Source organism: Azolla caroliniana, unplaced genomic scaffold, assembly GCF_043228905.1.
Source record: "Azolla caroliniana isolate FFs.n. ecotype wild unplaced genomic scaffold, voAzoCaro1.0.p SCAF_6, whole genome shotgun sequence".
In the NCBI taxonomy this organism is placed as follows: Eukaryota; Viridiplantae; Streptophyta; class Polypodiopsida; order Salviniales; family Salviniaceae; genus Azolla; species Azolla caroliniana.
Genome location: NW_028230441.1, coordinates 5,646,939 through 5,662,789, shown reverse-complemented (window position 1 = coordinate 5,662,789; position 15,851 = coordinate 5,646,939). Strand labels below are relative to the sequence as shown.

Here is a 15,851-nt window from a genome sequence, read left to right as displayed (position 1 = left end):
ATGACAATACATAATTTTTTGCAAACAAGATTGAGGTTTCTAATAAAGGGAAGCCTGTAAAGAAGATGGTGGTTCAATACATTAAATGGATGCAATGATACATAACCATAAATGTGTCATGGGTAAAGGCTAGAAGTTAGAACAATAAAACATGGTTAGGGTTAAGGCACCAATACATATATGTACACATCCAAATCATTTTGGTATGAATAGGTAGACTATGTTGGGCGCCGAAGGATGTGAATTATACAACCATGGGTTTGAAATAGTACATGCCTCATGTTTTTTGCCGGAAATCTTCCCGCTTCTTTCTCGGACATTGAAAGAAACGAGTTTTTGGATCTCCCGATTGAGTTTTTTGCCGGAAATCTTCCCGCTTCTTCCTCGGACATTGAAAGAAACGAGTTTTTGGAACTCGCGGCCCGCGGGTTCCCGAGTTCAATCCGAATTTCAAAACTCGGAGATCACCTCAAAGTGATTCCATGGACAAACCTTCTAAAATTGGGTTTTCTTTCACAAGGCCCAACAAACCATACATATAACTTACGTATATAACGTTGAGCACAAAAATTTCTATTGAAAATCATTCCTTTATGTAGAAACCACCGCCAAAATGAGTCATGACTCAATGTATTTCAGACTTAATGGTGGTGCCTAGTCACCCCCCCTAATCATGGTAATTAGAACTAATGATATTGATGATTACCCTATCACAGAAGTTGAAGTAGAATAGGGGCGACTAATCTTCTCACTAATCATGGTAATTAGCGCTGATAATATTGTTGATTACCATACCTCAAAGGTTGAGGTAGAGTAATGGTGCCTAATCATCTTCCTAACTATGGTAATTAACACTAATGTCATTGATGATTACCATATCACAGAGCTCGGAGTATGTAGCATGACGATTAGAAACACAGTGTATATAAATGTTGGTTATGAATGATGATATAATGTAAACGGGAGTATTAATTGGCACTTCGATTTTTGAAAACAGAGTAAATTTTATGTATATGAATGGTGATATAATGGGAACGGGAGTATTTATTAGCACTTTGATTTTGGAAACAGAGTAAATGTGTGTGCATGCACATGTATGAAAGTAGACTAAAAATTCAGACATGGAAACAAAAGAAATGTCTACATATGGGGGAAAACAAAGTAAATTCTCAGATGTGGAAACAGAGGCAATCTATATATATGAGAACCAGAGTCAATTCAGATATGGAAGCAAGAGTAGAAAGATATTGATAATGCCCAGAAAAGAAAACCATAGTAAATTTGTTGATATAAAAAATGGAAACAGAGTAGATGTTGATAGAAAAAAGAGAGAAAAACAGTGTTTTTTTACATGAAAATAGGAAAGAGAGGATATATTGACATGAAAAGAGAGCAGATGATATTTTGATTTGAGAAAAGGAAAACAGAGGAATAAGTTTCTTGATAGAATTGTATGCTCATGTTTCACTAAATGTATTTGTATTTGGTTTTACAGGAGAGTTAGATGCAGAGGGATCCTTCCATATCAACAACATTAGTTCGGGTATGCTTTGTCTTCCTTATATGTATACCGAAAGCCTTCAATCATATTTCCGTACCATACTATTCATGTTTTTGTGTCTTTTCCATTCTATCCATACATGCATTTTGTGCATCATATTCATTAGAAACGACGTCTCTCTTCTCTGCCCTTCTTTCTGGTTTTTGGAGGAAGTGATTCTTATGTTTTTTTCTGCAAGATTGTTTTTGCCATATAATCTGAGCGGCTTTTGATTACAAAATATTATTCTGCTTTTCATTGTAAATGGGATAACTTAAAAAATAAATATGGGTTCTCAATGTTTTGTAGATAGTAATCGATATTTGTTCAGTTTTGTTTATATATACATACATACAGGCCTCTTGTCATCGTATTTCATGGATTTTGATACATCCACGTTTTCTGATCAGTCCATTGATATTGTTTTAAATATTGTGGTCTTTGGCCGCATGGCAAACCTGATAAATTTTTGTTTTCTGAAGAATCCATGTAAATTGGTTTCAATATCACTTTGCTGAATCTGTATATCTTTAACTTTCTTTTCTGATCCTTCTGTGGAAAATTGTGTTTAATAACACTTTCTTTGGACTACATTTGGGTTTAATATTGCTTTCTTTGGATGAATATCCAGTTTAATATTTCTGATGTGTTACCAGAAATGGGCATTCATTCATCAAGTGCTCATGTTTTATTTCAGAAAATCAATCATATTGGAAGTAAGAGAACCAAGGTATATTCAAATTTCATACAATGAAGGAGTTATTAAAAACTAATAACAAATCTAAGGGGATCCGAGATCCTGTTAGAAAATCCCCCGTTTTTGGAAGCGCTTCTACAGTACCTACAAGTGAAGTGAACATAACACGACAAGATTGTGAGAAGGTACATGTTGGGGGTGGTAGCAAAAGAAATGGCAGAAGGAAGCATCTTAAAATAAACACAGGAAGAAAAGTCACTAAAACACCTTCATCAGTGAAGGATTTTCATACACTTCATGAACACCATCATGGTTCCCCAAAAACAGATATATTTCATGAGCATCCTGATTCCACGATATTAGGTTGGGACTTGACTTCTGAAGAGTCCGAATGTGAATGCTCGAGAAGTTGTTTAGAAAATGCGAGAGTCCGTGGAGAGGACTATGGATTGGGGTGTTGTAAATCAGTAGGTGAATCAGCTTCTGTTTTACATAATTGGAGAAATTCAAATCATGGTGTGAGAGGTCATGTCAACACTTCTATCATTGAGGGTCTTCAACTAGAAGCATCATCTGAGGCATGGAATAGGAAACAATCCAAAGCTTGTCAAGTTGAGGATGGAAGACTGAAATCCATGGAAACTACTTCTAGATTGGTACATGGCCACATGCTGAAGAAAAATGAGCAAGTATTTTCGCCTTTGGTGCTCGATCCTAGTGAAGAAATGCATTCTTTTATTCCTTCCCAGCCTTCCTTCATGTTAGAGGAACCTTTCCATTACAATGAAGAAGGAAGTGACACCACCGATGAATGGCCAAGTGGGGTTGTATTGAACGGAAATGAAGCTTTGGGAAGGAAACCAAGTTTGAGATCACACATTCATCATCTTTCTTCACACGAATCACTCCGACCACAAAGGAAACAGTCAGGAAACATAAAAAATGCTTCAAAAGCTATACCAATGCTTAGCAATTCTGCCAGTTATATAGCTCGACAACGACTATTGCACAATTCAAGACCCATTCCATGGGAATCAACCTTACTTGACAATGAGGTAAACACCGTGCAATTGCCTTTCAAGAAGGAAAGTGAAGGAATCCAACATCACAGCAAACATTCTAAAAAACTAGATACAAGGCATCTATTCAGTGGTCGAGAAAACTTAGGTTTGCCTCCCGATTCAAAGTCGTCAACAAGACGAAGGAGCAATCTAAGTTCTGAGGCCCAATCTATGCTTTTGAGTAAGCAATTGAGAAGAGTTTCTTATCCACACATGAAAGCTGAGGCCGAGCCATTCCTTTTCTTGACTGAGTTAGATGACTACAATGGAAGTGATGATGAGTTGGTGGCATCTTCGAATGATGGGCCGTCAATGGGTGAGCTTGAAGGAGAGCTAGAATTGGAATCAGGTAATGATGCTCCAGATAGACATAACACTGGTAAGATAGTCAGAGTGGCAAATGTAGAAGAGTGTCAACTCGCTGTCACAGATTGCAAAGAACTTGCTCTTTGCGAATATAAGCCTCGAAATTTAAGTCAGAAGTATCGGCCGAAAGTGTTTGAAGACATAGTTGGGCAGCGTATCGTGACACAAGCCCTTTCTAATGCTATTTCAAAAGGGAAGATTGCTCCCGTATACCTTTTCCAAGGGTCTAGAGGAACTGGAAAAACATCAGCTGCAAGAATATTTGCATCTGCTCTCCTTTGCTTATCAACTGAAAGAGAAAAGCCTTGTGGAGTTTGCAACGAATGTATTAGTGTAGCGTTAGGTAAGTGTCCTGAGGTTAGAGAAGTTGATGCGGCGAGTAACAATGGGATTGAGAGAGTTAAGGGCCTTTTAGAGGAAACACTATTGCCTACTCCATCTCCGTACAAGGTGTTTATCATAGATGAGTGCCATGTTCTAGCTACGGAGACATGGAATGCACTTCTGAAGATATTAGAGGAACCTCCCATGAATGTTGTGTTCATCCTCATCACTACTGATCCGGATCGGCTCCCTCGGACTGTAGTTTCAAGATGCCACAAATTCCTTTTTCCGAAAATAAGAGATGCTGAGATCGTTAAAAGGCTACAGAAGCTAGCAATGCTAGAAGATCTAGCAGTGGATATTGGAACATTGCAGCTTATTGCATCGAGATCTGATGGTTCTCTGCGGGATGCAGAAATAACGCTTGATCAAGTCAGTTTGTTAGGACAGCAGATAAATTCTTCAACAGTTCAGGAACTGGTACTATTAGTAGCAATGGTTTCCGTTTTTATCTCACATACATGCCTTTTGTTGATTCTATTTACTCGATTGATTTTTCTTTATACTAATTGCTTGACCTATTTCCTCTATAAACTTTACCTCTTAATACAAACATTGTTTTCACTTCTTCATCAGGTTGGCTCTGCATCAGATGAGAAAATGCTAAGCTTGTTGGACTCTGCGTTGCAAGCGTCTACTGTGACCACTGTAAGGAAGGCAAGAGAGCTTATAGATTCTGGCCTCGAACCGCTTTCCTTGATGTCACAATTGGCAACTTTAATAACTGATATTCTAGCAGGCAGTTTCAAGTTTACAGATAAACAAAGAAAAGGTTTCTTTCAAAAGCAATTTTGTAAGTATTGAATTGCTACTGAAATGAACCAAGCACCCAAATGTTAAAACAAAGAGTTTATCCAATAAACCATTTCTTTGTTTGATTCTTCATTTCCTGCACCTATGTATTGGCATCGTAACTTCTTGTTCATCATTGTTTTCCTCACTATATATTGATATGATAACCAAGAAGCCACACACTTAGCTCATTACGTTTCTGATTAAATGAATTGTATTATCAACATTATATTGTCGTATTTCATTTTTATCAACTTTACATTAATCTTAGTCATTTGAAGTGACACATGTTTGTGGGATTATGCTAATGTAAGTTCAACTTGTCTAGTCTCGGAAGAGAAATTGGAGAGGCTACGAGTGGCAATGAAAACGTTGTCAGAAGCTGAAAAGCAGCTCAGGGCTTCTAACGACAGAGCTACTTGGTTAACTGCTGCGCTCCTTCAACTTGGCCCCGATCATAGCTCATACATATGCACTACATCATGTGCTGGTACAAGTGTCACACAAAGTCCTGTTGATGATGGAGGTGAGAATGAAGCCACTGATATGGAGCATCATCATCATCAGTCATCTGAAAAGAAAACACGGGTAGCGGAGAATACTAACACAAGTTTCCCCCGAAATGTAACTTTGGAGTATTTGAATCTGGAAAGCAAAGATGAACATAATGGAGTTGGTCATGAAAAAGTTGTGTACTGGACAAAAGGCCCGAGTCCACAAGGAAATCCACAAGGAAGAGTTAACCTACAAAGGCATTATCATGAGCCAGTGCAGCGAATGTCAGAAATATCGTGTTTTCAAGATAGAATAGAAAATGGATCATTTATTGGTAAAAATGAGGTTGGTCATTCCAAGCTGGATGACATCTGGCAAGCAGTGATCGAGAAATGCCGATTACAACCTCTGAAGCAATTTCTTTTCACTAGTGTCAAACTTATATCTATAGCAATCTCGGAGGGTAAGCTTATAAATATTAGTAGTATGAAGGTCAAAGCACCAAAGTATCCCCAGAGTTTCCAAAAAATCACCAGAGTACCCCTATGTAGTAAATTTTGTACTACAAGAAAGCTATTTTGGTAATTATTTAAAACATAGCGATATTCCGGTGAAAACCCAATAAGTTGAGAGAAATGGCTGCTTTTCCTTTGTATATAAAACCTAAAAGAGTTGGAAAAGTTCTATTACATATGATACCCCTTACCGGTTTTTATATTTTCTTTTCAAAATACCTTATATACTTGGTATTTTTTAATGTGTGTAGTGGATGCCATTGTCAATTTGGAGGTTTATTATCCAGATCACAAGTTGAATTGCGAGAGGTCACAGAAGAGCATCATGTCTCTATTTGAATCAGTTATTGGTTTCCCCATAGAAATAAGGACAACACTAGCTTCACTCCCACTGGGTATTGAAAAGCTCGGAGCAACACAAGGATCAGTGATCAAGGACTATGATGAAAAGCTCTCAAGAACTATCGGGATTAACCCAAGTTCAAAGCAGGATATGGGATCTTTGTATCAGAATCAAACCATATATAATGTTTCTCACAAACTTCCTTCAAATCATATTACACAAGATATGGAAAATGAACCTTGCTTTGGGAGGGAGAGGCGGATCGGTGACATAGAGGCGCTATCTCTGGAGTCTCATGAACTAGCAGTCTTACCTGATAAAAACAGGTGTGGAAAAATCTATTGTCGACGCTTTATATATGAATTAAATCACAATTTTGATTCATAGATATTGCATTGAATGTTATTTGTGAATTAACAGACATTTGTTTTGTATAAGAGAAAATCCAGTGTTACTGGTTTACACCCTAAATGTCTTTATCATTACATTCTTGAACATCTATAGTGAGCGAGTTCAAGTTTCAACCACAGTTTTTATTTGTGCAAGTAAATAGTTGTGTTATTACTTGAATATTAATACTAAATGCTTTTCGATCATATATACATTATCATCACATTTTTGAACATTTATTGTGAACCAACAACAATGTTTTCTTTTCATAGGAGCACATCCTATATTATTAATGGACGCAGAAGCTATGATGCATATAATCCCAAGATGATGGAAACAAGCAGCTTCAAGATGGCTCATCAAATGTCAGTGAATAGTCATACCAGTGCACATGATGATAGAAGCAACTCTATGATAAAACTTCCTAGATTCTCCACCAAGAATACACATACAACACCAACGCAAATACAAACTTATGCCGAATCACCGAAGAGGTCGGATGTTCGAACCTTTCATAAAAAGAGCAAATTCAAGGGCACTTTTGCTAGGTTTTTCCAAGGGAAGCTTACAAAGCATGGATGAGAAGCAAGCAATTGGGAGATAAGCTAGAGGGAAACATTGTAAAATATGTTTTTAAAAAAATTCCCTCTTATTAATGGGGTCCAATAGTGTGTATATATAGTTGGATATTTCTTCTTTGTATTACAACATATTATAAGCTCCTCCATGACATTTTTAGCTAGGGTGACATTACAGGAATGGTCACTTCTCTGGACCACAGTCTTTTGTGGTAAAGGGTAAAGCTTTGCTTTTGTGCCTCTGCACTAATGATGTGCTCAAAGTGTATATAAATTTGAAGTTTTTATTAAGTATAATTTGCCATTCTTTTCATGCCTTTTTACTTAGTTTTGGGTTCAAATAATGAAGTGCATTGAAATGTGACTATCCTGTGAAGGTTGATTCAAACTGCTTTACTAGACAAGTTTTTGAAAGGTATTTTATATTTATGTTACGGCCACTTTGAATATATGATATTTGTCATTTCTGGTGTTTGTGTTTTGGGTTCAAATAATGAAGTGCATTGAAATGTGACTATCCTGTGAAGGTTGATTCAAACTGCTTTACTAGACAAGTTTTTGAAAGGTATTTTATATTTATGTTACGGCCACTTTGATTATATGATATTTGTCATTTCTGGTGTTTGTGAATATATGGTGAATATATTTACATTAATACCCTGTGCGTATTGTAATTCGTAATTTCATACTGTAGCCAATGTATGTGTTCTCTACATTACCATAAGTCTTATTATCAAGAGATATAAAAGTTCTGATCAAAACATTCAAAATTTCTCATGACAGTTACCACAGTTATTTTGTTTCATTGCTACTCTTTCTGCCTCACCACGATGTTTAATCAGAACCCTGATATAGACTGTTCTCTCTCTAGAACAAGGCTTAATCTATTTCCTTAACAATTACTAATTAGAATAATCCTCATGGATGCAAATATTATAGATTATATCTAGTTTATAGCATAATCAATGCTATCAAGCAACATACATTACAATGATCCACAGCCTACACATAAGACAACAGAGGGATAGCGTGAGTTCTTGGAAGGCTAAAACACGATTACCTACTCATATTCTTACTATCAATGTTTTTTTAACATTCATAAAATAATGAAAAACATGAGACTTAATGATTTCTAGTTTTCACCAGGTTTGACTCATTTAATGTAAACAGCACCAAATGAACTTCCAATGAATTGCTTTGGAGTTGGATATGTTTTCTAAATATCTCCAGATGTTAGTCGTTTAGCATTGTTTCTCATGCTGAATAAACAATATGTACATATTTATCCATTACATCTACGTTCTGGTGGCTTCTTACTTCGATCAAGTCCAAGACTTGCTTTTAAAGAGGGAACTTTGTAACCCTCTTTCCCAAAGTATTCTTCTGACCCCTTAAAATAATACCCTTTAAGAACAGGTTTCTTCTTTTCTATCACTTCTTTCCCTTTTATAGCTTCATCTTGCTCAATGTTGCTGCCAACACAAAACTCTACGAAACGTTCTTGCCAAACAACCAATGGTTCTTTCTCAATCAATAATGATTCTTTATAAGCTTCTTTCAAGAACACGTGTGATCTCTTTTCCCCTTTTACGACATAGAAGATTCCATCATATTTGATAAAAAAATCTACCAAACAATGCGGTAGCCGATATGGCTTGCAAAGTTGCTGTAACTGATCTATTGTCGCCCTTTTCTCTAATGTAAGGCTTAGGAACTCATGAACTACAGCCACTGCAAATTTCTCTGCCTCAATAGAATCTGGTGAAAGATCCAAATCACGAGAATTTTTGTATGGTGAAACATAAGGCAAAGATTGAAATTCTTCAATCTTCTCTGCCTTCTTCCTTCTGGGCTGAAGCCCCTTTTTATTCTTCCATGGGAAACGCAAGCATTGTGTATCTCCGAAAGAGTCATCGCCTATATTTGATAGATCAACATGTAGCTTGTCTTCTGCAGTCGTAGGCTCTGGATCCTTGGTCTGAATTGCATATTTCAAATCCTCAATCAACATTCCTTGATGAACATATTCTGAACCCTCAACCGAGATTTGCTGATGAATTTCTCCATCCTCAGTTGAGATTCCTTGATGTGAGTCCCAATGCACAGATTGTGTATCCTCAGTTAAGACTCCATTATGAACATGTTCATCTTCCTTGAATGGTCGATGCACATATTCAAAATCCTCTGTCGGCACACTACGAACATATTCTGCATCTTCACTCAAGATTCCCTGATGTTCGTCTTCTGAATCCTCCGTTGACATCCCTGGACAAACACACTGCAAATCTTTGCTCAAGATTCCGTGACATACATCTTCTGAATTGGTTGAGATTCGTCGACTATTTCCCTGCACAACAGGGGCATTTAATAGGCTCTCCTGTTCATTGTCCTCTGTTATAGATTGCAAAGCAATATCATCTCCAAGATTCATGGCATTCTTCTTCATCTTCTTCTTTTTGGATTTTCCTTCATTCGGAACCAGTGCATTCTTTTCAAGAGTAGAAACAGCTAGACCTTCATCCCAATCACCACAAAGTTCAACATACAGCCAGCCTTTCCTCTCTTTAAGAGAGAAAAACTGTGGGTATTTTTTTACTAACCTCTCTTTGAAATCAAAAGGCAAACCAAGAGATTCTCTTACTCGTTCAAGTGCATCGATTCGGAGGCGTTTTTTCATTGAGATCATTAGAACCTTCCGTAGTTTTTCCACTAGCTGAGGTTCGAATCGATCAAATATCTCTCTCTCCTCTTCTAGAAGCCTCTGAGCCTCTCCATTGAATTTACACCATGTCCTCTTCCTATTGTTATGGTTATAACAAGAATGAAGAGTGAAAGCTCGTGGGTATTTCCGGACATATATTGCGATTTTCTTCTGTTTCCCCGCTTTCATAATATCCAGTTCTTCTCTGCATTGACCTAAATCAGCTACTTCTATGCTCTGGGAAGGCTGAGAGTTTAAGATCTCTTTCAAGCCAAGGATGAAGTTCTTCTTCTTCTCATTAAAAGGTTTTATCTCAAACCATGGCTCTCTCAGAGGAAGCCCGAGTTTCAACCTTTCTTTATCAGATTTGGGTTCAATCAAAAGCTTCTTTTTGTCAAAAGACGAGTGAAGAAAACGAATATTTGGACCCATGCTATGCACAAATTGTGATCCCCTGTTCCATAGCTCTGCAACAAGCTTCATGGCCTTATTGCCAAGGCCCCTAAAAGAGAGAGCACCCTAAAGATGTTTCCCAAACCCTAAACCTGATAGACCATCCAATGAGCTTTCATGGCTTTCTTTGTAAAAACCTGGATGCCCAAGACGGACTGCTAAAACCCTAAACCTTGATCTTGTTCACTAATTCCATTAAAATGGAGTTTGTCATGAACCTTCCTTGCCATGGACCCCAGTCCTAAGGGTATTATGTAAATAAACCTCTTCAAGGGGCGAGAGTTCGAGTCTCCTGTTGTTACCTGTAGATCGATCTTTCTTTCAACACAACTTCGCATTGTTACCTCTAGTCCTAAGAGTATGTAAACCACTTAAGGTGCAAGAGTTTGAATCTCGTGTTGTTACCTCTAGATCGGTTCCTCTCTCATCTTGATCAAAGCATTAGTTACGTAAGCTGGTTTGTCCTCGACCATTTCAACAATGTCAAGGAAATGATACAACCAGTTCAACACATTACAATACAATACAATAGTCGGGAAGCCTCGGGACTCTCAATATGTATATTTGACCTACCTACTTAGTACTTAGAGCATCATGTATCGTGCATAGCGGTTCCTAGAATGATCTACACGGAGATATGTAAATACAAAGACAACACTTCCAAGTCTCCAACATGTCGATCCATGTACAAAGGTAGGTTGCCTTAGGATGTTGGTTGGTTTATATCTAGCTTTCTAGTACATATTATTCCATGTTTATTTGTAACAGAAAATGAGCACATGATGGTTGGGTTCATAAGAAGAGGGCATGAAACTTCTTGACAAGTAGATGGATGTGAAATTGTGAAGACATATGAGGGAGAATTGGGAGATATTGATATGTAGAGTATTAATTGAGGCCAAGATTCATTTGATTCCAAATAACTTTCTCTTTTCCTAACAAGAAGTATAATGGTAGAGTTATCATTCATAATTTGCTGATCACATCAACAATAATACAAGCTATAAGGCTTCCACAAGAAGAAACCATAAAATGTCTTATAATTGCATGAAAGCAATTTGATAGTTTCATTGAAACTTATAATGAAGGCCAACATGCAACAATTGCGAGAATCAAACATATGGAGAATGAATTGACACATATTAAGGAATATGCTACGATGATGTAAAACAAAGTTGGATCAATGTTTGTAAGATGGTTGTAAGTGAATGTATACCATGCACATAAGTAAGGAGCGATAAGAAGAATCAACATCATTGCATTGATGATCTAGATTGCAACCTTTCTGTCAAATATTAGGTCAAAGAAATGATAGACAATGTGAAGCAATACTAATATATTTGCGATTAGTAATGTAATACAATATCAAGAACAAGACCAACTAAGCAAACATAATATGGAATCTTGAACCCTAAACCCCCTAGATAGATTAATATTGACCTCATTAAACTAAACTTTTAACACCTATATGTAACAAACATGTGAACTATTATGAATTTTCTTTCCCATGCTAAGAACTCATAAATTCTTCCTCAACATCCATTAAATGTTGATTTTTATTACTGACACTTGAAGGCATTCCCTTTGTTTAAACAACTTCTGTCAACTTGAAACGTGTCATAAATTAACTTATATATGAGCCATGCATGACCCTATGCATGCCCAATAGGATCTCAAGCCTGTCTAGGAATTATACATATATTCATACTTGAGTGATGAGCGCATCCTATTCATGATCACTAGCCTTTCTAGGATTGATACACATATTGGTACTTGATTGATACGTGTTCTGAAGCTCTAAATATGCTCAACAAGGTACATATATGCATTGATATCACAAAGGGATGGAGTTTATTTTATTTGCGTGTTGATAATACAAAGATGGCGAATGAACTTGAAAGAGGAATTAACAATAAACATTCATAATCCGATTGATCTATGTACATCACAATGTAAAGAAATACTAACATGTGTGTTCTTTGTGAGCAAAACATCACAATAAAAGATCTAACGATAGTTTGATCATGGATAATGCAAAACCATGGTGGGTATGATGACACCAATCTAATAGTCATAAAATATCAACATTTTTTTTTTGTTAAAAGCGCTTCATGAGCTACAATTGTGTGAACCGATGAGTATCCATTGATTGTGTGAAAACAATAGTGATGACATGCTCGGCCTTGGAAACAAACTTAAATATCACAATTTTAAAGAAAAAAAATGGAATTTCAAATTAAGTTCTAAAACCCTCGATAGAGGGTTGAATCATTGAATTTATTGGTAGAGTAGTATGGAAGCAAAATTTTGAGTTTCCTTGAGTATGAGAGATAGGGGGGAAACATACTCCATAAACTGTACATGTCAAAAAGCCGAAATGCATACATACTTGTGCGGCAAGCATGGGTGTGTAGGGAAATTATTTCCATCATGTAGATACAAGGCTCTTTTGATGGGTTGGGGAATGTCCCTCAATTAAAGAGACATATGGGGGGAGGCAAAAATATCTGTTGCAATGGGTGGGTTTTACAAATAACTAATATAATTGTGTGATATATCTCGAGAAAAAAAAAACTGAATAAATAAATAAATAATAGGGAATAATTTTACGATATTGTGGCGACAACATTGGTAATGCTAGATGTGGGGATGAATGCAAGGGCCGACACATTGTGTGTCATTGGGCATGGGGCTATGTGATATATATAGAGTTGTATAAACATGAATAGAGTAGTTGTAAAGGGTGGTGACGATACACGGTCCAATGCACATTAAAACACATGAAAGCGGCACGCTACATAAACTCTTAGCCGTTTGCTAGATTTTTAAAGAAGAGAACCTAGATGCTCGCGGACGAACAAAGAAAAGCCGAGGGAGCCCCCCCCCCCCCCCCTCCTTACAATCGTGGGGCTACACTTATACATATACATAGCCATATACATGTACATATATGGTTTTAGATGCATGTGTTAGTTTCTTGAGTTACAAGGTTTAGACCTGCACTTGGTGGTCCTCATCATAATTTACAACAAAAAGTGTTGGTGAATGTAAGCATAGTATAATGAATTGCTGGTTACCTTATTATTATTAACTCCAACTAGATTTGGCGGGGCCTCTACATTTGGAGGGGAGGCTTCTTCTAGACGTGTGTGGGACGGCACGTTGTAAGTTGCGGTAGTTTGACCACATGTCCCAAACTGGGAAACCTTTTCTTCATCTTCATGATTATTATGGCTGCTTCTTCCGGATTGGGCAACATTTCCATGCTCAGGGATGTCTCCAATCCTTCCAAATTGGGAAACCTTTTGATAGCTTGTGCTGCTGAACATGGCGTTACTAGGGATCGATGTGGGTTGGTGATTATAATGAGGTCGATCATGGTTGCCAGGTTCGTGATAATTCGGGCCGCCGTCTGATTCAGTAGCCACGGTCATGGTTAGGGATTTCTGTGCGCAAGTTGGTGGGTAATTAGCGAGGGGCCCATGAGGATTAAAGGTGTGGTTAGTGGGGTAGTTAGCCGATGAGGGGATAGCCCAGGTACTGGAAGAAGAAGAAGAAGAGGATTTGCATGGCCAATTAGGGTTCCTCATCATGATGTGATTGGATGATGGAATGGCGGAATTATGACAGCTACTGCTGGATGAATGGACGGCGCCGTTGGGATAATCCGATGCCAGGTTTCGATAGCCATAATCTCTGCAGCCAGTGCTACAATTAGCGGGATCTGGATTGGGCAAATCCGGGCGGTCGAGCAGCTCGGCTTTCAATGTGCGGGCGTGTGCAGAGAGCCAAGCATCAATCAAGATGGAAGAGCGAGGTTGGGAGGAAGCATGAGCACCATCATCATCATCATCATCATCATCATCACCATCACCATCATCATGAAGATGAGAACAGGGTTTGAATCTTTTCTTGTGATAGGTAATCGAAAGATCTGCAGGGTGGGGGAGAGGCGGGGGAAGGAGGAGGGAAGGAGAATCGATGGGGGCATGGGGGGAGGCTAAATCGGTGGTAGTGATGGTGGAGCTTCGGGAGATAGAGGCGGTGGAGGCGGAGAGGTGGGAGATGCGGAGAGCGGGGAGGGAATCGATGGCGGGTTTGGCTTGGCGGAGGAGCCAGTCGACGGCCTTGCTGGGCTGGTCTAGGCCAAGCCGGTCCTGAAGATCATAGAAGCGGATGGCCGTGGCGACCGAAAGCCGGACACGCCGGTCCCGGGGGCCCCGGGCCGTCAACACTTTGCTGTGCCGGTCCTTCCCACCGCCGCCCTGTCGGATCGTCCGTGCCCCCGTGCTCTCCTCCGTGTATTCCCCCTTCAGCATCGAATGCAAGGCCTCCATCTTGTACACCAACCCATAATTTTTGTCCGTCTCCCACATCTCTGCACCTGCCATGTCTGTGTCGGTAGTAGTAGTAGTAGTAGTAGTAGTAGTAGTAGTAGTAATTGTCGTCGCTGAAGGCCCTAGATCAAGAATTAGGGTTGTCGGGTTTAGTAGTATACGATCCGATCTCCTCCTCCTCCTCCTCCTCCTCCTCCTCCTCTTGCCTCGCATATAATAATTGTCTGCTGAATCCCCTCCCGCCTCCTCGGACATGGACACGGACATGGACACGATCTCTCCTCCTCCCCCACAGACATTCAGAGTTGATTCTCAGATCCCCGCTTGTAGATCTCACTCACCCCACCCCCCCCCCCCCCCCCCCCCCCAAAAAAAAAAGCGTCTACAATATATATATATATATAGGAAGGTGAACCAAAATCAAAACAAAGACATTAGGGTTTAGGGTTTCGATTATAAGTCTCTCTACAAAAAGAAAAGAAAAGAAAGATACCACATGCAAAATGGAGCTGTGTCAGATTCTTGATGAAAATGAACTTGCTACAAAGATCTATTAAACCTTTTTTTTTTTAAACTCATTGCAGCACTGGATTGGATTGGATTGTTTCAATGGATATTGGAGAATCATGTCAAGATAGAGACGAGACCAAGAATGAGGCCATGGCTCTATGGTATGTTTAAGCATATAGATCAAAGCCTGATATAAGTGGACAGAGCCTATTACCAAGAAAGATGAACTAGTTACGAAACATATTAGAGGGATTAAGCAGAAGGCAGCATTAGGTCATCATGATTATGACCTAATTAGCCCAAGCTGCATGGACTTGTATTAATGTAGAGACCGTGTTTAATCAAATCGTGATCTGGAATGGAATGTATCCGTCCGGAGTAGATCAGAAGTGCAACCTGCACTCGGCCTTAATCAGGCTGCGGGAAGAAGTTAGAGAGGAGGAGGGGAAGGGGAAACACATACATATATGCAGGCACCTAATTAGGGAGGGTTTAACCTAGTTGCCTTAATAAGATCTCACTGTATTTTAATTATCAAGGAGATCCGGCACTGTTAAGGAAGGTGCTTTAGTCTCTAATTATCTGTCCTCAAGTACACCTTAGAGGTGCTATTAATTTCTTTGCCACTGTAAGATCCTCTGAAGTATGTGCAGAATTAATCTCCTGCTTCCAACTGCTCGTTATCTAAG

At 38.7% G+C, this 15,851-nt stretch overlaps 3 protein-coding genes across 4 annotated transcripts; 1 reads left to right on the top strand and 2 right to left on the bottom strand.

Annotated features, from left to right (window-relative positions):
* The first annotated feature begins 668 nt into the window (after positions 1–668).
* Positions 669–7,441, top strand: LOC147862799 (uncharacterized). 2 transcript variants are annotated; one of them, XM_087321546.1, is made up of 7 exons: positions 669–892; positions 1,496–1,543; positions 2,238–4,468; positions 4,625–4,841; positions 5,169–5,798; positions 6,102–6,519; positions 6,856–7,441. In XM_087321546.1, the coding sequence occupies exons 3-7, from the start codon at positions 2,291–2,293 to the stop codon at positions 7,163–7,165; spliced, it is 3,753 nt and encodes a 1,250-aa protein (XP_087177672.1). In that variant the 5' UTR covers positions 669–892; positions 1,496–1,543; positions 2,238–2,290; the 3' UTR covers positions 7,166–7,441. The 2 variants fall into 2 exon arrangements, with proteins under 2 accessions (XP_087177672.1, XP_087177673.1); XM_087321547.1 differs by lacking the exon at positions 669–892 and having other exon boundaries at positions 1,363–1,543.
* A 797-nt stretch (positions 7,442–8,238) lies between these two features.
* Positions 8,239–10,364, bottom strand: LOC147862798 (protein WHAT'S THIS FACTOR 1 homolog, chloroplastic-like). Its single transcript, XM_087320689.1, has one exon. It carries the CDS (start codon positions 10,343–10,345, stop codon positions 8,444–8,446), a length of 1,902 nt encoding a protein of 633 aa, XP_087176815.1. The 5' UTR covers positions 10,346–10,364; the 3' UTR covers positions 8,239–8,443.
* A 2,159-nt stretch (positions 10,365–12,523) lies between these two features.
* LOC147862797 (uncharacterized) lies at positions 12,524–14,960 on the bottom strand. The gene has a single exon (XM_087320730.1). It carries the CDS (start codon positions 14,917–14,919, stop codon positions 13,339–13,341), a length of 1,581 nt encoding a protein of 526 aa, XP_087176856.1. The 5' UTR covers positions 14,920–14,960; the 3' UTR covers positions 12,524–13,338.
* Between the last annotated feature and the right edge of the window lie 891 nt (positions 14,961–15,851).